At 38.3% G+C, this 19456-nt stretch overlaps 1 protein-coding gene across 2 annotated transcripts; it reads left to right on the top strand.

Annotated features, from left to right (window-relative positions):
* Nucleotides 1-82: 82 nt before the first annotated feature.
* Nucleotides 83-14026, top strand: ube2d4 (ubiquitin conjugating enzyme E2 D4). 2 transcript variants are annotated; one of them, XM_088335301.1, is made up of 7 exons: nucleotides 83-466; nucleotides 4668-4731; nucleotides 8030-8061; nucleotides 8130-8207; nucleotides 12125-12230; nucleotides 13143-13236; nucleotides 13313-14026. In XM_088335301.1, exons 1-7 carry the CDS (start codon nucleotides 443-445, stop codon nucleotides 13356-13358), a joined length of 444 nt encoding a protein of 147 aa, XP_088191427.1. In that variant the 5' UTR covers nucleotides 83-442; the 3' UTR covers nucleotides 13359-14026. The 2 variants fall into 2 exon arrangements, with proteins under 2 accessions (XP_088191427.1, XP_088191428.1); XM_088335302.1 differs by lacking the exon at nucleotides 8130-8207.
* The last annotated feature ends 5430 nt before the right edge of the window (nucleotides 14027-19456 follow it).

Below are 19456 nucleotides of genomic sequence, written 5' to 3'. Positions count from 1 at the left end.
CCAATCAAATAAAACTTGTAAAGCAGGAAATCGAAGAGGTGAATTCAAGTCTCGCGATGTTTCCCACAACAGCCTCGCGGTTGGCTGCAAGAGGGCGGGAATACTACCGCAGGGGTACAACTCGAAAGCCCCTTGTCAATTCTATGACTAGTAACCAAGATGTGAAAGAGAGCGAGAGAGAGAGAGAGAGAGCGAGAGAGAGAGAGAGAGAGAGAGAGAGAGAGAGAGAGAGAGAGAGAGAGAGAGAGAGAGAGAGAAAGAGAGAGAGAGGTTTCTAATGTTAGCGGCTCTGGTTAGCAAACAACTTAAGTCATTCTAGAGCTGACGTGACTGTCCGTAACCTGTCGTAAAGTGTAATTTGGGCATCACGCCACCTCCGAACATACATTGTATATGTTTATAACTGTTATCTGACAGGCTACCAAGCACAGCTATTGGGGCAATGGCGTTGAAAAGAATTCAGAAGGTGAGTGTTGCATATTCCATGAGTTACTTGCACTTCACTCAGCAACGGTGTGTTGATTGTATAATATATTTTTCCTATAATGACTCTCCTATTGTCGCTGCTGTAAGATGATGTTCTTGTTTTTTTTTTTTTTTTTTTTTTTTTTAATAAAAACAAAAGACCGGCGAAGTTATCTCGGTTGGCATCGTGTGTTTGTTGCCACAGTAACGCCGATTGAGAACAACTAACCTGCCTCCAGATAACTGTTATTTCATCGAGGAGGCAAGATTACATTCATTTAAGTCAATTGGCGATTTATCCCGGAGTTTTACAGATCATACTGACGGACATCAACTGACATCATTGTTTTTTTGTCTTTCCTCGAATGTGTACGAAAATAGACCTTTGGTTTTAGTTTTTGATAGTGTCAACGCATATTTTAGAACTAACTCAAGTGTTGTCTGAATGACAGCTGCAAGCTGGTTGCCAAAATTGAATCTGGTGTTGCTGTTTCCATTTATGGGCTGGCGAAACAGGGCAGCGCGGTTGGCCAATATTTTTATTCTGCTGGATAGATTTTAATAGTGTTGGAGACAGCTCTTGTACAAGGAGACTTTGATCACAGCCCCAAGAAAATAACTATTTTATCAGATGATAGCAGTAGCCCTTTGGCCACCGAGCTCTTGGCTTTTTGTGAGAATTGTAGCCCACCCCATTTCCAACATCCATTAATTGTACCGCTTATCCTCAGTAGGGTCGTGGGGTGTTGGAGTTCATCCCAGCTATCTTCGGTCAGTGGGCAGGGGACACCCTGAACTGGTTGCCAGCCAGTTGCAAGGGACACCCTGAACTGGTTGCCAACCAGTTGCAGGGGCACACAGAGACGAACAACTCACTCGCTTATTCACACCTGGGGACAATTTGGACTGGCCAATTAAACTGACTTGCATGTTTTGGGAATGTGGGAGAAAACCGGAGTGGCCGGAGGTAACCCACGCAGGCACCGGGAGAACATGCAAACTCCACACGGGGAGGCTGCTGTAGCTGGACTTAAACCCTGAACCTCTGCATCTTGGAGCTGTGCGCCACCCACCCAGTCGCCGTGCGACTGATAAAATATGCCTTGAGCCAAGCACATGTTTTAACCAAAATTTCACTGAGAACTTCTCACGCTTCATATATAAAAGTTTAAGACGGAAGACAATAGAATAAAATATGTATATATTTTGTGTTGTATATGTACATCAAGGTATGGATCCAACTACGCTGCGGAATGTAAGAACATAACTACTTTTATTTATAATATTTGCTTCTTTTATTTATATTACAATACTGTATGTTTGCATCGCTGTCTTTAAAAAAAAATGATTGTCAATTATTTACTTTGTTTGTGAAAGTTGTAGCCCACCCCATTTCCAACATCCATCCATCCATTATCTGTACCGCTTATCCTCAGTAGGGTCACGGTCATGCTGGGGCCCATCCTAGCTATCTTCGGGCAGTGGGCAGGGGAAACCCTAAACTGGTTGCCGGCCAGTTGCAGGGCCATTTCCAACATGGCGACTGCAAATGAGAAAAGGAAAGTTTACTGTGTGGGCTGCTGCGTCCAGGACAAGTGAAAATTTGAGTAAATTTTTCACCGTAATCTGAAACAACTAAGTCTGCCTAATTTGCAAGGAGACTGTGGCTGTTTTCAGAAATATGATATCAAGAGGCACTGCCAGACAAACATGCTGACTACAAAAAAGCAAACTGGAAACAAACGCTGTGAAAAGGTGAAGAACTGGAAGCTGTGTTAACAGCACAGCAGCGTTTTGTTTATGAGACCCTGTGAGTCAAATGATAATGCTACAATTGCGAGCTGATGGACAAGCACTGCAAACCTTTTATGGAGGGTTAATTCATTAAAGACTGTTTAAAGAGCGCCAGACTAAATAGTCGGCCCTCATACAATTTCAGTTTACTAATTCTGGCCTGTTTTTATCTAGATCAGTGTTTCTCAATTAATAGGTCGGGACCAAAAGTGGGTCGCGGGCCTTTGCCTTAGCAACGTAATGCTAAGAATGGGAAAAAAACTGAAGGCCAGTCAAACTCCAAACAGTAGATGGAAATAATTCCCTGCAAATGCGAGTTAACGCCCACATTTTCCACCACAGAAAAGGGTAAAATTTCTTCGGACACATGTTCAGCAGAGAATATTTGACATGTGGATTTTATTATCTTGAAGACAAAGCCATTGAAGTGAAGGACTTTAAATTTAATTAAATGTCCAGGTAATTGAGCATCAAAGGGAATAAAATTACTTGAAGTCATTTTGGTTTTGCTAGTTTTTTATGTGAACATATTCTACTATCTCTGCTTTAAACTGCACATTACTTTTATTCAATACATTTAAGAAAATTTTTCCTTGATTTGGGTTGCGCCTTGTAATTAAACTGCCATGGTAGGTCCTTAAGTCAGTCAAGTTAAGAATCAATGTTTCCAGTAGCAGTTCAATAATTTGCTTTAAATCAAAATGTCTAATTTTAGCTGAGTTATTTAGTGTGAAACATCTACATTTTTGACATATTCAATTCAAGTAATTTATAGATTTAGTCTTGACCCAAAGTGGTCCATTTTTTAATCCAATTGTTTTAGTGTTGCCTTCTGAATACAACATTAGGGTTAAAGCTAATAGTATTACTTGAAGACGTTTTTGTTTTGCTGTTGTTGTTTTTTTCTAGAAATGTGAATATATTCTGCTTCTGTTTTTTAACTGCACAATCCTTCTTTCAATAAAAATTGAGAAGTGGAATGTTTTTCTGGATTTGGTTTGCAGTGTGTAAATAGATTCCGATGATGCGTCCTGAAGTCAGACCAGTTGAAAACCACAAATGCCAATGTGGCAGTTTTATTTTCCAAAATTGTATGTCTTTCACAGTACACTAATTCATCAAAATACCAAAACATCAGTGCAGTGAAAATTGCTATCATAGAACCTACTCAAATGGTGTTTACTAAATATTGTTTCTGCTTAGTGTTTGTCAAAATGCCACCCAATAATATCATAACCGAGGGTCAAAATTGTGTGTCTCTCGAGCCAGGTGTGTCTCTTTTTCATGGGAAAATCTAGCTCAGAGATAAAATCCCTTTTTTAATGCATTTAGGCTGTGATTGCAACACTGTACCAATAGCGGCATAAGTGCTGCTACGCTTTTCTACCTTCAAGGCTGGTAAGAAGAAATATTGTTAGCATTCTTCCCTGTGTCTTTTGGCCAATCAGATGTATGAGAATACACATGCGAGTGTGATGTCTGCCTTCTACCATTTCCTGGATACTTTTCAAGTGTATGTTTGTGTAAATTGAGAAAAAATGTGCAAAAGGACTTTTTAGACACATTTTAGTAGAGTTCAAAGATGTCAAAGATTTGCATTTGTAAAACGGAATGGAGGATGATTACTCAATTCCCAAGGTTTGAACTGTGACCATGTCACATAGCTGAAGGTAAATACCTCCGTATCATTCTCAATCGGAGTATTTTGTGAAACCCCTAGAAAAAACTTTTTTTTTTTAAACTAATATTAATGACTAAATGCCAGTCAAAATGAACCTCACTGATCATAAGTAACTGTGGGAGGGAGACAAATTTGAGGTGGCATATATGTTGATATGAAACACAGGCTATGGCATAATAATAATAATGATAGTTATTATTATTTCACATGTTTTGTTAAATCATCAAATGTCACACAGTAAAATAAAATGCACCCTAGAATTAGCTTAGATCTCAAGATCAATATTGTTTCGAATTTTGTGTTAAAATGTATGGCGCAATAGGCACTGAAAAAAACTAAATATTTTGCTTTCATGGCTATTTGGTAAAAAAAAGGTCCCTGGCCCCTCCCCTAACCTGACTGTAGTAATCAATATTTGGAAATGTTTGTCTAATAGCATTGGGTTTTTTACAATTAATCCTGCCTAATTATATATTGAGGTTTTAACCTTTAATCTTAAAAATGAGTGTGACTTTCTTCAAAAGTAAACCTTGGCTAAAAATGAGGTTTCAGTACCAAAGAAAGAAGCAGTAAAGTGACGTACTTTGCAACAGTTAATGCAATTGTTTTTTTTAACCGGGAACATAGCTGTCAGACCCCCATTGATTTCATATTGAGCACACAGACACAAAACACCAACGGGACATAAATATATCGGTGTAATTAATGTGTAACATTTTCCCATTAGGAGCTGTCTGACTTACAGAGGGACCCCCCTGCTCAATGCTCTGCGGGACCTGTTGGCGATGATTGTAAGAGCTGTAACATGTGGTTTTCTGATTGTACAGGACAGTTAATTTCCCTCAATTTAGGGGTTTACATTCACAGCTGAAACCAATTTGTAAAATCTGCAAGATTGGCATAGAGAGTGAGAATATCATTTAAATATTCCCTTTTCTAATCTCATCATTTGATACATATATTAAAGTAGTTCAAGGCATCTTGATTGTTTTTCATTATGGCTTAGAAACTTCAGAAATCAGTTAAAAATATCTGCCAGTGGCATTGTTCAATCACTGGTGTGAAAGTCATGGATTCTTTAGTTTTAATTTGTGTGTGCGTTGCACAATAATAACACCCTGAGATTGGGCATTGAACTAGCATCTGGTATTTAAGGCAGTCTAGACTCTACACCAGGGGTCAGCAACCTTTTCGGTGCGGAGTGCCACTTTCAAATTTCCTTGTAAATCAGTGTGCCACACCAAGATTAATGACTCGCACAACATTTTTTTAATATCCAACAGAGCTGTCATTTTACACCAGTCCAAATATACAACATGGATAGACATTTTAACCGTATAGCTCAGTGTTTTTCAAACCTTTTTGAACCAAGCTACACTTTTATTTATAAAAAAGTTCCGATGCATACCGTCCGTCAAAAATGTTTGAAAATAAAGTTATGTCAAATATTTCACTGTACTACCTCATAAGCAGATAATTAGCATATAAATAGAAGAAAATAAAACTTAATATAAAAAAGAATGATGTGCTTTGTGTTTTTTATTTTTTTACAGTACAATCTTAAACTGCTATGTTGAACAAATTAAGTTATGAAATGTACTGTGCTACCTCAAGAGCAGATAATTAGTACATAAAAAGTATATAAAAATGTACTGCCACCTACTGATATGGATGCTAATCGGCTGCTAATCTGACTTTTGCACTACTGGCAGTTTTTTATAGCTTGCCACTCCTTGCACATTGCTCTCTGCACTATTGTAATTACAGCGTTATTGTTACAGTGTTAATGTTACTGTGTACCTGACTTGTTAACCTGACTGCCCATTTTGCACATCTGGTTAGCTACTCTTCTTGCACTATCGGCACTATGGTAAAATACTATACGTAGCCAAAATACAATACAACTTTATTTATATCTGTACATTCAAGGAAACTGTGGGGGTCAGATGCATCGACATTTCGTTCTGTATACACGTGTACTAGAATGACAATAAAGTAGATCTGAATCTGAATGACTATTACAGTTCCTCATCTGAAGAGTGCAAAAATACTGAATACATTTTTGGAAAGATAAAATTCCTGCGGCACACTGGTATAACTGACCTATTTATCTTCCACTATTCTTGTTTAACAATTAACTAAAATATGAATATAAACAACATGTGGAAAGGCCTGTGGCCATTCTGACTTCAATTTTTACCACAAGAATTAACCAGAATCAACCATTCTTCATCAACTATAAACTACAATCAAAAAACAAGTAATATGATCAGCTACTATACCATTCATCAATAATATCTTGTTGCCGAAAATATCAAAACTTGAAATAACAGCAGCAATGCAGAAGGCACGCGCGCGCACACACACATGTTGGAGAGAGCGCGACCTTTTCGCTCAAGGAGCGTTGTTTTGCCGAGAAATGCACTCTTGCCGAAATTTGCATCCCGTAGCGGGAGCGCGCACACGTCACTCCCGCTACTAACCACTTTTACCGCATTTTATATGACTTTTATATCATTTTTCGGGAATGTAATGGCAAACATATAACAAAAACCATTTCGTCTTGCATTTGTTGTTGGGAATGTAATACTACTTAAACTATTCCGTCTTGTATTTGTTGTGAATGCATTCGAACGGTAATGCAGACAGTATATAAATCACTTTTGAGCATGTAAAGTGTTTATTTTGCCTTTTTCTACTCAAATCGCTCGTATTGAAACTGTTATGCACTCTACCATAAATCTTATTATGCTGAAATGAACTGTCAAATCATCAACAGATAAAGAGGAGACGAACGTGTTTGATTTCTTCTCATCGTCAAACGAGACGTAACACGTCAATAATTGTATTTTGTATTTTACTTGAATAAACAGATCATCCTGTGCCTAACATTGTAACTGCAACGGTGTCATTTATTTCCAGTCCAAATGATCCAACGTCATGGGATGCAAATTTCGGCAGGTGCATTTCTCGGCATACACAATCATGATTCGTTAATTTATCGCGCGTGTGTTTCGTTGGCTGGGTCTCTCTCTCTCTGCGAGGCGCCGGGCAAACTCACACTGAAAAACCCACGTAAAGCCTAACGTAAATCCTTTACATAACGTTGCGCAACTGAAGATGTCTAAAAAATAAATAAATGATTATTATTATTTGGCCGTGCGCTCGGGTGCTGCTGGTTAACCCCTCGCGTGCCACTGCTGGCACGCGTGCCATAGGTTGCCGACCCCTGCTCTACACAAAAGACAAATCATGCTAGAAATCCAGCACCTTAAGCTTGTCAGCAGAAGGAGCAAGAATTCAGGAGTTCAAAAAAACGAATTGGACCCACACCAGCTGATGACATCAGATCATCAATTCATCACTGACATCAGAACTCAAGCCATGCGGATTTTGTGCCTCTCCACTCTCCCTTAGAATCTGTGGGCTCAATTGTGAAATGATTACCAAAGCTTCAAAAGTTCAATACAAAAAAAGTTATTTTGGACCACAACATTCTAGCTATGATTGAGGATTGTTCTGATTTTCTGAAATCTTAAACAGGGTTTGCTCAGCAATACCTAAAGGCTCCAGTATATCTTTTCTAGTGCAACTTCCCTTCCAAACTCTTTTAAATGAAAATGATTGACTGCAGCACATTATGAATTATCCACATCTTCAGCTTTCAGCTACAGTATGTGTCTCATTCTCCACTTGAAGGTGGCAATGACTGTTCTCGGGACAACTGTCCTAGGCAGCCGTCTTATTTATTATTTTGTGTCATGCTGACCAAAACCAAGACTGTTCAAAAAGCATTGGATACGTTTTTATCTGTTTTGAGTAATAGTTAGTTTTTTTCATATTAGTTTCAAATATTGACCCTTTTTGCTCTTGTAAGATTCAGTTTTAGACATTCAACCTCTTTACTCAATTAACATCAATCCTTTATTGCAAGTAATAAAGACTTGAAATTTGCTACTAAGACTTTTTGTTTATATATATATATATATTGTGTACATGTGCTATCCAATTCCAACAGAATATGTTAGATATTTAATTGAAATTCTTTTATTATCACTTGCAATGTTATCACTGTTTTTTATGTTACAGTGTTTCATTGGCAGGCGACAATAATGGGTCCTGTAAGTATTACTATTATATGATAATTAATATATGCTAGACATGTAACTTTCTGGTTTGATCCCACTAGAGTGACAGTCCCTATCAGAATGGAGTGTTTTTTCTTACCATCCACTTTCCTACAGATTATCCATTCAAACCGCCAAAGGTGAGTACCGTATTTTCCGCACTATATGGCGCACCATGTTATAAGGCGCACCTTCAATGAATGATATATTTTAAAACTTATGCCATACATAAGACGCACCCCATTATAAGGCGCTATAAGTGCATGCTGGTTTAAGATCAGGTAATTGTGCAATTTTGTAATTGTAATCCTGTGCAGTCCTTCGAGACATTTTTGGGATTAAGGGCTATTTACGGTAAATAAATGTGACGACTTGACTACAGTAGAGAATGTAGTTACTTTATGCAACCTCTAGATGTTGCCACGCTCAAGGGAATGTCAACAAAATATTCAAAAAGGTCAAACTTTATTAACAAACAAGCTTTCCACAACTCCATTCACTCCCAAAATAAATAAACAGCCGTTTTATTATTTTCTCTGAGGTAAAGCATTTTCGTGACACATCTTTGAACAACATCGACATATCATTTTATTTTTTGTCCATTTAGTCAACACGCAAAGAAAAAAACGTCTGATACTGTTATTTTAAATGAAACGTTAGTGCAATCGCAATAAAGTGACACTCGTAATGTGCAAAAACAACGAGTGCAAAGCAATAACATAATAACTGTAAAATGTAAAACGTAAACACACAAAAGAAAAACAAAGATCACTCTATAAGCTCCTCATCGACGAATCCCTCGAATTCTTCTTCTGCTGTGTTCGAATTGACCATATCTCAGTGAATGGGCCATCCAACACGTCCGGTGTTTTTGTGCCAGCGCTGTTGCCTTCATACGTATAGTTATCGTACTGACACTTCTGCTTGCCGCTCTTTGTTGAACAACCCACTGTTCAAGTGTCTCCTCTAACTCTGGCCATCTTGCTTTATTGCCACGGAAACTTTGTTGAGTTTTCCTTACTTGGCGGAGCTTATCTTCATCCTTTCTCCACTTCCGTACCATCGATTCATTTAAGTTTAACTCTCTCGCTGCCGCTCTATTGCCGTGTTGTGCTGCGTGACTGATCGCTTTGAGTTTAAACTCGGCGTTGTACGCGTGTCTCTTAACAGGAGCCATTTTCTTATACAAATGCACGTATGAAAGAGAATCTCGCTCTCTCTCTCTCTCTCTCTCTCTCTCTCTCTCTCTCTCTCTCTCTCAAACGTGACATTCTGAATAATTCTGCGTTTGTTTAAGGTAAATTGTGCTTTACATCTTCACCAGTCATAACCCTGGATTCAGACAAATACTATATTTGTTGAATATGAATTAAGCAGTTTAATGGGGTAGCCATTTTGCCACTTAGTAAACAAATACAACACGAGCCCCGGCAACTACCAATCGTTTAATATTTCCCAGTATGCACAGCGCGAAAAATGGAGTCGGCGGCTGTTTCTCGTAGTTGCGAGACCTTGCGAATTTAATATTGAGCCATATATAAGGCGCACTGTGTTATAAGGCGCATGGTCAGCTTTTGAAAAAAAACAAGACTTTTAGGTGCGCCTTATAGTGCGGAAAATACGGTAATCATTCACTATGAAATATAGAAAATGTGTTAACGTTTCAGTTATTGTGTCTTGATGACCAAAAGATGCACATCGATGTACAGTGGTACCTCTACTTACGAATTTGATTTTTTTCCAGCAGTGGTATTGCATAATGAAACCAAAATGAATTGAGGCGGGATTAATCCGTTCCAAGGTCTTTAAATGAATTCATTGCAACTGGCCTGTTGGTACACTAATTAATGTTCAGTCAATGTTCACAAATATTCCAAATAGTATGAAAAAGACAAGAAATGCAAAATATGAAGGTATTGTACATTACGAAGCTTTACTAGCCCAGACCAGTTAAAAAAAAAGAACAATAAAAACACGCGAATTTAAATGAGAAAATGTATGAAGTCAGTTAAATGTCTTGGCACGCTTTTCCACTCACTGTGCCAGTTCGGTCGCTGGACGCATAAAATAGCGATTCAGCATTGGGTTTTTTTCTGTTTAGATCTCGGAATGTTTTTTAAATATTTCAGACAGTTTTCATCTAACATCTCTAGTGACCGTCCGCTTTTGGCTTTATCAAGATGTCTTTTCGTGATAAAAGCCTGCAGATTTTCCTAGAAGGCTAACACTTTCTTAATTTCTGCCTTTTAATATCGTGATCGTGTTCCCTGCAAGCTCTTTTTCATGTATCCAAATCATAAGAAGCTTTTTTCATATATTTATTTATTGCAGTCCTCCATTTTGCTTTATTCCCTCGCTAAATCTGCAACTGTACCTCCACTTTTATATTTAGCTATAATATTTTGCTTTTGTTGATTGTAAGTAGAGCCCTGGCTCTCTTTTTCTCTCCTCTTTTTGCAGGACCCATGGCTGGAAACATAAACAATGTGCAATGGCGGAAATGAACGGGTGGCTGCAACCAATAAATTAACGGACTAAACCGTTGTGCAATTTAATGCAGGAGGGTTGCAAGGGTCTGACCTAGCTGATACACGCAGGACGTGATTGGTGCGTACCTGCACGAACCTTTAATGGTAGCGTCAATGACTTTGGATCCTGGAAAACTAATCGTATAACAAGGAAGAAATCAGTCAGACGCGAACTTCGGATACCAAAACATTTGTAAGATGGTTCTATCGTAAAACGAGGTACCACTGTGTTTTCTTCAAAACGTGTGGTATTTGTAGATAAACATTGCTGTCTTCATCAAAATAGATAGGATAAAATATCAAATTGGGCTAAGAACCTTGAGTACAGTGCGCCCTATGTGTGTGCGTGTGCATGTCTTGTTGTAAAGGGGCTGTAGTATAGAGGACACTATGAGAACATTGAAGGGGGAAGTGTGGCACACTCGTGACCTTACATTACAAGAACATGATGGCGGTAGAAAACTGTTGTAAACAGTGGACAAGGCAAGTAAACAGTGGACAAAAACAACAACAAAGCTATACAATTCAACACCATTGGCAATGACTAGTGAAACAAATATTGTGCAGCTGTCAGGTGAGATTGCGCACCTTGTCGGACAAAAAGTGCGGAAGATTGTTTAGGCTATGCCAACTACACACCAGTACTGTCTTCCTTCTGACATATTCACACATCTAAACAAATCGCCCAGTCTTCCTGATTTCAGTCCACACAATCTGTACCACTTTATTGTAAATGGAGTATCCCCATACACCTGTGCTGATCCATAATTTTATAAAAGTCTGGATGCTTATCAGTTCTTCGGAGCCGGTTGGCTTACCGGTACGCGTTGCTCACTGATAGGTCGAGGCACCTCATTATTGCAAAAGTAAGACACTAACGTTAGGTCTGTATGCTCATGTTTTATCCACGGTGCCATCAAATTTTAAATAGACTGTAACCGAAAGCTGCTCAAATTGTTTATCATTTTTATTTCAGCTACAGTAGCTATGTATTTGGCGTGACTTATGGTGGCTAATTTCCAATTCCCTGCAGACAACCCCCATCCACCCCCCCACGCCCCTCACACGAATTTGCATTCAACGTGATGACATGTGCGAAAAGTCAATCCAAGAATGAACGAGTACATCCCTTATGTAGAAAATCGAAGTTTATTCCACGCGTCATCGTCGTATGTGCTTCATAAATAACATTTTGGTTTATTCCACTATCAAACTGTACCACTATGTGTGCTCACGTCAAGCCGCACGCACACCTGACTCTATCGGAGAGTGTGTATGTGCGTGCGTGCGAGAGAGATTAGGACGTAGCAGAGGACACCATGAAAACATTAAAGGCTGAAGTCTTGGCCCTTGGAATGTATTTGTCACCCGAACCCAATTATCAGATACGCCTTGTGTGTGTATAGTACTGGTACAACAATGGCACACGCAAGACTGTACCCTTGAGTGCAGTGTGGAAAATACAGTAGTTTGATACAATTTGAAATCTTTCCCTGGAATTAATTTTTCCTTTAATGTTTAAATTACAGGTTGCATTTACAACAAAGATCTATCACCCTAATATCAACAGCAATGGAAGTATTTGTCTGGACATACTCAGATCACAGTGGTCACCTGCACTAACAGTATCAAAAGGTATGCTAATACACCACAAAGAACAAAACACTAAATAGGAGTTCTTAAGCACTTTTCTACAATTAAAGGAGGGTATTTAGTCTTTGACATTTTTTTCTTCTATTTTTCACACATATCTTGGACGATTAAATGTATAATAATCTTGGCAACACGTCTTTCCAGACTTTGCCTGATTTTTCTGAAGCCATATTTGTGACGGGTATTCATGCAAATTAAGAGAAAAATTAAAACCCTTGAGAGGGTTTACAGTTTGGGCCAAAAAGTTTCTTTTCAGTGCATCCCTAATTGCGTGATACCTTCCACTAAATCATCAAACTTAGCACAAGAAAATTCAAGAAATTGTAAACAAAAATAAAAACTGCATTAATACAAATTGTATACAAAACTAAAAATAATGAAGAATGTTTGTATTATTCACTTCATTTTGCTAGTTTTGGGATTTGTTAGTGTGAAGATCATTGTATTTTATATATTGTGTGTTTATAATAAGATACTTACCTTTGTATGAAAGCAACAAGTGATAGTTATCAAATGTTGACGGCACTTTTATAACATGTAATGTAATGTATGGCTGTAATGGAAGTAATCATCACTTGAACTATGCAATACTTCTGCTGAACCTCTGAATACAGTCAGTCACAGTCCAGTGGTAACTCGCTTCACTTGTTCATTCCATATTTATAGCAGCTTGTGGCATTTTGAAATTGAATACTGGTCTTTAAATACTGTAACCTCAGTATAACCTGTTCCAGTTGTATGGGATCAGATATGGTTGTACTACACGTGAAGATGGATTTTATATAAATGAGCAAATTCGTGTTAGTCTCTGGGCATTTTAGATTGTCTGTTACCCTAATCCCGCTCATAGACCAATGTTTTCTTTTAAAAAAAATGTTTATGATATTTCCACAGTATTACTATCAATCTGCTCCCTCCTTTGTGACCCAAATCCCGATGATCCTTTGGTGCCAGAGATTGCACATACATACAAGGCTGACAGGGAAAAGTAAGTCTACAAAAATGCATGCGCCAGCTGACATCAAACATTTTAGGCTGCAACTTGACCGAAGGGGTTTTTGCAGGTACAACAAATTAGCAAGGGAATGGACCCAGAAGTATGCAATGTGAAGTTGCCATGGAGATGGAAATCTAAAAGGGGAGAAAACAAAACGTGTTTGATTTGTAACCGGAGGCACAGGAATAACAAGAGAAACAGACAATCTTTTGGACAAGGTGGCAATAGAATGATTGACTTGAAAAGCGCTATATAAATGCAGACCATTTACCATTCAATGATGTGCTGAGTTGATCCAATATGCTGTTCTTTCTGCGTGAATGGATCCCAGCAGGACTTAAATTGCTCCTGGAAGCAGACACTTCTCACAGCCCATACACCACACTCAAGACTTCAAACGGCTACTCTACCATTTTTGCTGCCATCCTTGTTGCTTTAAATACACATTTTATTGTCATGTTTTCTGGACGGATTTTGGATGTCCTTTTATAGTATCTCCAAGAATTTAGTGGCATTTTGCGTTGTAATTGAGTTCCTATTTGAACACAAACATCTTGATGAGCCATAACAAGCAGCTGAGCATGTGGCACATACTTAAGCTACCCCAAAACAATGTGAAAACTGAACATTAAAAAGACTTATTTTGCCTTTGGAATGAACGCATGTACCGTTTATGGCAGTGGAGCTTTATCTGCCCTTCCACAGCCTTCGACACACAACGTTCAAATCACAACTGGATTTTTCCTCACATTTGATTTTGTTTACGTGCTTTAAAAAAAAATATATATATATATATATATATATATATATATATATATATATATATATATATATATATATATATATATAATATAATATATTCTAATAATAATTTATGATTTGTCTGCCAATTGTTGGCATTCTAAGACATTGCTGGTATGATCATTGCTATTTCTTGGCATGTAGCTAAGGTATGTTTTACCTTCTCAGTACTGTTACTTCGGTATCAAACCCAATCATGTTTTTAATGAGCAGGTAAACCGGTAGGGGGGGATAAATGCTGCAGTTTAAATTATACGGTAAAAAAACACATTTACTGAAAGACGAAAAAAGATTAAGTTTTGTTTTATAAATTTTCATTTTGGTAAGTGATGATAGTCTTTTCACAGCAAGCTTCACTTACACTTGGATGTGAACAACTTGGCGTTTTGCTGCTGATGCTTTTCTTGGTCCTTTAAAGTGAAAGTGAAGTACAGCTTTTCAGAGTACAATGATTGGACATTTGTCATCCACTTTTAGTTTTGAACATTTTCGGTGCAGTTGTCAACATACATAATCATGATCACACAGCTTCCTTTGGGGGAACAACCGAAGGTGGTCCCCATGTCCGCTAGACAAATTTTTGTTGTATTTTAAAAATAGTTTTAGCCTTCTGTCATAATTTGGAATCATGATGGGAATGTGTCATACATTATAATATAATGTTAGTTTGAATTTAAGACATCGTTACTGTTGGATGAAATAGTTACTGTGTGCTATATATATTTTTTTTAATGTTCCAATGATGCTAATAGAAAGGGAAATGATTTGATATTATAAAGTAGAAGAAACACATCCAACAAATCCAAAATGGTCCATTGAGAACCATGAATATTAAGTTGTTTAATGCTAGGCCTTAAACCATGCTTTAGATTTTAGCGGTTGTCAATGTTTAAAACACTACCTTACAAGGTTTTGAAAATCTCCTCTGTAAAACGTCAAATTTATTTTTATGTTTGGACTTAATTATCTGAATTTGTTTTATTTGAAGCCCCCTGCAACAAATGACTGAATGCAGCCTCAATCCATCATGACTGATTAAAAAACATGGACTCCTGTAGTCAATAAACCGTATATAGGCGGCTTTGCACTCTAGAAAACCTTCTCTCAGCCAATTGCCAGATATCTGGGATTTTGTTGTAATTCATCTGCCTTAAACCCTGATTTTGTATATATAGGGAAAGAAACATAAAATGTTCAAATGCTTAAAGGATATGTCATAGCTCGTTCAATTCTTCTTCTTAATTTATGGCTGCCTTTCAATGCAGTAAAACGATTGTGCTTGAACTGTAATGTACAGGACTGTCTCAGAAAATTAGAATATTGTGATAAAGTTCTTTATTTTCTGTAATGCAATTAAAAAAACAAAAATGTCATACATTCTGGATTCATTACACATCAACTGAACTATTTCAAGCCTTTTATTATTTTAATATTGCTGAATTTGGCTTACAGCTTAAGAAAACTCAAAAATCCTATCTCAAAATATTAGAATATCATGAAAAAGTATACAAGTAGGCTATTCAACTAATCACCTGAATCATCTAATTAACTCGAAACACCTTGCGAGGGTTTCCTGAGCCTTAAAAACACTCAGCTTGGTTTAGTAAACTAAATCACAAGTATGGGGAAGACTGCTGATCTGACTGCTGTCCAGAGGACCATCATTGATACCCTCCATCAGGAGGGTAAGACACAAAAAGAAATTTCTCAAAGAGCAGGCTGTTCACAGAGTGCAGTTTCAAAGCATATCCACAAAAAGTCTGTTGGAAGGGAAAAATGTGGCCGGAAACGCTGCACAACCAAGAGAGATGACCGCAGCCTTAACAAAATTGTGAAGAAGAGCCGCTTCCAGAATTTGGGGGAGCTTCAAAGACAGTGGGCTGAAGCTGGAGTCCAGGTATCAAAAGCCACAGTTCACATACGTGTCCGGGAAATGGGCTACAATAGCCGTATTCCCATGGTCAAGCCACTTCTGAACTCAAGACAACGGAAGAAGCGTCTGACTTGGGCTATGGAGAAGAAGCACTGGACAGTTGCAGAGTGGTCCAAAGTCCTCTTTTCAGACGAAAGCAAGTTTTACATTTCATTTGGAAGTCAAGGCGCCAGAGTCTGGAGAAAGGCTGGAGAGGAGCAAAATCCAAGTTGCTTGAAATCCAGTGTGAAGTTCCCACAGTCAGCAATGGTTTGGGGAGCCATGTCAGCTGCTGGTGTTGGTCCACTGTGTTTCATCAAGTCCAGAGTAAATGCAACTGTGTACCAAGAGATTTTAGAGCACTACATGCTTCCATCTGCTGAAAAGCTCTATGGAGATGACGATTTCATTTCCCAGCATGATCTGGCACCTGCCCACAGTGCCAAAACCACCAGTAACTGGTGCACTGACCATGGCATCACTGTCCTTGATTGGCCTGCTAATTCCCCTGACCTGAACCCCATCGAGAATTTGTGGGGTATAGTTAAGAAGAAGATGAAAGACACCAGACCTACAAATGCAAATGAGCTGAAGGCCGCTATCGAAGCATCCTGGGCATCAATAACACCTCAGCAATGCCACAGGCTGATTGCCTCCATGCCACGCCGGATTGATGCAGTAATCCGTGCAAAAGGATTCCCAACCAAGTACTGAGTGCATCAATGGACATTTTCAAATGTTTGATTTAGTTTTGCTGTTATAAAATTATTTTTTTACTTGGTCTGAGGAAGTATTCTAATATTTTGAGATAGGATTTTTGAGTTTTTTTTCAGCTGTAAGCCAAAATCAGCAATATTCTAATAATAAAAGGCTTGAAATAGTTCAGTTGATGTGTAATGAATCCAGAATGTATGACATTTTTGTTTTTTTAATTGCATTACAGAAAATAAAGAACTTTATCACAATATTCTAATTTTCTGAGACAGTCCTGTATAGAGCAGGGGTCAGCAACTTTTTCGGTTTGGAGTGCCACACCAAAATTAATAACTTGGACAATATTTTTTTATATTCAACAAAGCTGTAATTTTACACCAGTCCAAATATACAACATGGGTATACATTGAAATCGTATTAACTGACCAATTTTATCTTCCACTATTCTTGTTCATCAACAAACTAAAAGATGAATGTGAGCAACATGTGGAAAGGCCTGTAGACATCCGTGACTTCAACCATTCTTCATCAACAATGAACTAAGTCCGATTTTAAATGAAAAAAAAAAAACCCCCGATTTGTTTACACCGCGGGATCCAATGCAACCAGGGTTTCATTCACAATAAAATACATTACATATGGCTATTATAGTACATCAAATAAAGGCTATTTGTGTACAATTAGTTGTGGTCTGGATATCATAGTGTACATTGATTCGTCTCCGGTGTTTGTGACTTTTTCTTCTGAGTTAACAAACGCATTTTGTAGAATATGATCGCGCTTTAATGTTTTAATAAACGCGTTATATAGACTACGATCGCTTAATTGTTTTAATTAGCTCGCTTTATTGTTTTAATAAACGTATTTTATGGAATGCGATCGCTTTTGCCGGAAGCGCAGCAGAATGCGCGTTTACGCGAGGGGGGGAGGGTTTTGCAGGGGAGTCGGATTTAGGATCAACACAGTACCTGGACACAGCGCGTTTTAATGTATACGCCTTGTCAGACTTGTCCTTGAATTCATGTTTCGTCTCGTCATGACGTTTAAGACTTGACGTGCGAGGTACAACCCTCTTGAGGTATAATGCACAAACAGCATGGTCATTTTTTGCACAAAGCCCCATTCGTCTGTCCACACTGGCTGGAATGAACGGGATTTTTCGCTCGAGGAGCCGTCGTGATTTGGCTGTCGTGATTCGTTCATTTATCGTGCGCCGGTGTTTCTGTGGGAGGGTTAAAGACACACGCTCACCGTAAAGCCGCTTAACAACACAGAGCGCAATAAAAATGTCTAAATTTTAGGTAAAAATGCGCATTTGAAAAAAAAAAAACATTATTACGTTGCCGTGCGCTCGCGTGCCACTGGTTATCCCCTCGCGTGTCAATGCTGGCACGCGTGCCATAGGTTGCCAACCCCTGATATAGAGCATCCGCAGCTCTTCACTGTGTTCCTTACAGAGTTGACATTGTTTTAAACTTGAATAAATCAATGCATTTAATGTTGTTTTAAATATCAGTCATGCATTTTCAAATGCCAGATGCTGGCATGTGATTTGCACTTGTACTGTAGTTAAAACGCAAATAGTTTTGAAGGAAGTCTGATTGAGTCAGATTAAACTTCTGTTGGTTTTGTGACTTCTCAAATTATTAATTGTGTGTGCCCTTCACTGATGATTTACATTAAAGTATATACACTGTAATAACATTTTACTAGTCACATTTTTAAATGTCCTTTACTAGGAGAGGAAGGATGCCCTCCTTTCCCGAAAGCGGCATGTCTTTCTTGAGTGGTTGAAACAGCATCTTTAAAGGGAGTGTGTATTATTCAGCGCCTCCTAATGGTAAAAAAATTCAGTCATTGAAAATGAAAAACTTTGACTTAAAGGAACACGATATAATTTTACCACCAAATGTTGCTGTATTATGTAGTCATTGGGTTGGGAACTCAAAATGTTGAAGGAACCAAGCTTTATGCAGACACTGCCCTACTTATGAATGAATTTGTTCGTAAGTTGCTTCAGTGTTATAGTTTGTAGTTTTTAAGGTTTATATGTTTAAGGCTAGTGTAAGTAACTTGTATTGTTTTGTACTAAAAAATGTTAAGTGTAACTTACCCTTTGGAAGATAAGCTTCAAGAGGGCCTCCTCCGTGTTAGAGAGTGGACGAAAAAAAGCGATCCAATCATTTTCTCAACCGTATCAAGCTATCTTATTGCACTTTCATTTCAAAAGAAACGGCTTGCCTCTTCTTTACACTTTACACCAGTAGTTCCGAAAGTGGGAAGTACCGCCCCCCTAGGGGCGGTGGAAAGGTCTGGATGGGCGGTGAGGAGGAAGAAGAAGGTGGTAGTGGGGTGGCAGGGGGGCGGCAGTCGGAAATCAAAGTCAGAAGTTTGAACGTAATGCGGTTGTGAAACTGCAAAGCACTGCATTTTTTTTCAAGATTTTGTAGTGAGTGATGAAATTTTGGCCAACCACAATTGTTCTTGTTCGAGTTTTAAAATCGCCGACCAATCAGAGGCAAGTTTTAAGAATAGCAAAAACGCGATTCAAAGTTTGCAAGCACCACACTATGCCACACCCACCGTGTGAGCTCATTGAGTGTCATGGCAGAGTCAACAAACGAAAAGGAAATAAAGCTTCACCAAAGAAAGGTGGAACATCAATTGTTTGGACCTCTTATGGTTTTGACGAAGCAGACGTGGAACAGAAGAAAACGCCCGTTGCAGAATTTACTTTCGCGTAGTCGCTAGGTCCAGAGGAAACAAGTAATTTGTACCAGCACC

This window comes from Urocampus carinirostris, chromosome 5 (assembly GCF_059441175.1).
Source record: "Urocampus carinirostris isolate Australia breed hairy pipefish chromosome 5, RoL_Ucar_1.0, whole genome shotgun sequence".
NCBI lineage: Eukaryota > Metazoa > Chordata > Actinopteri > Syngnathiformes > Syngnathidae > Urocampus > Urocampus carinirostris.
Note: the sequence above shows the minus strand (reverse complement) of the source record. Positions and strands in the feature narration are given on the sequence as shown.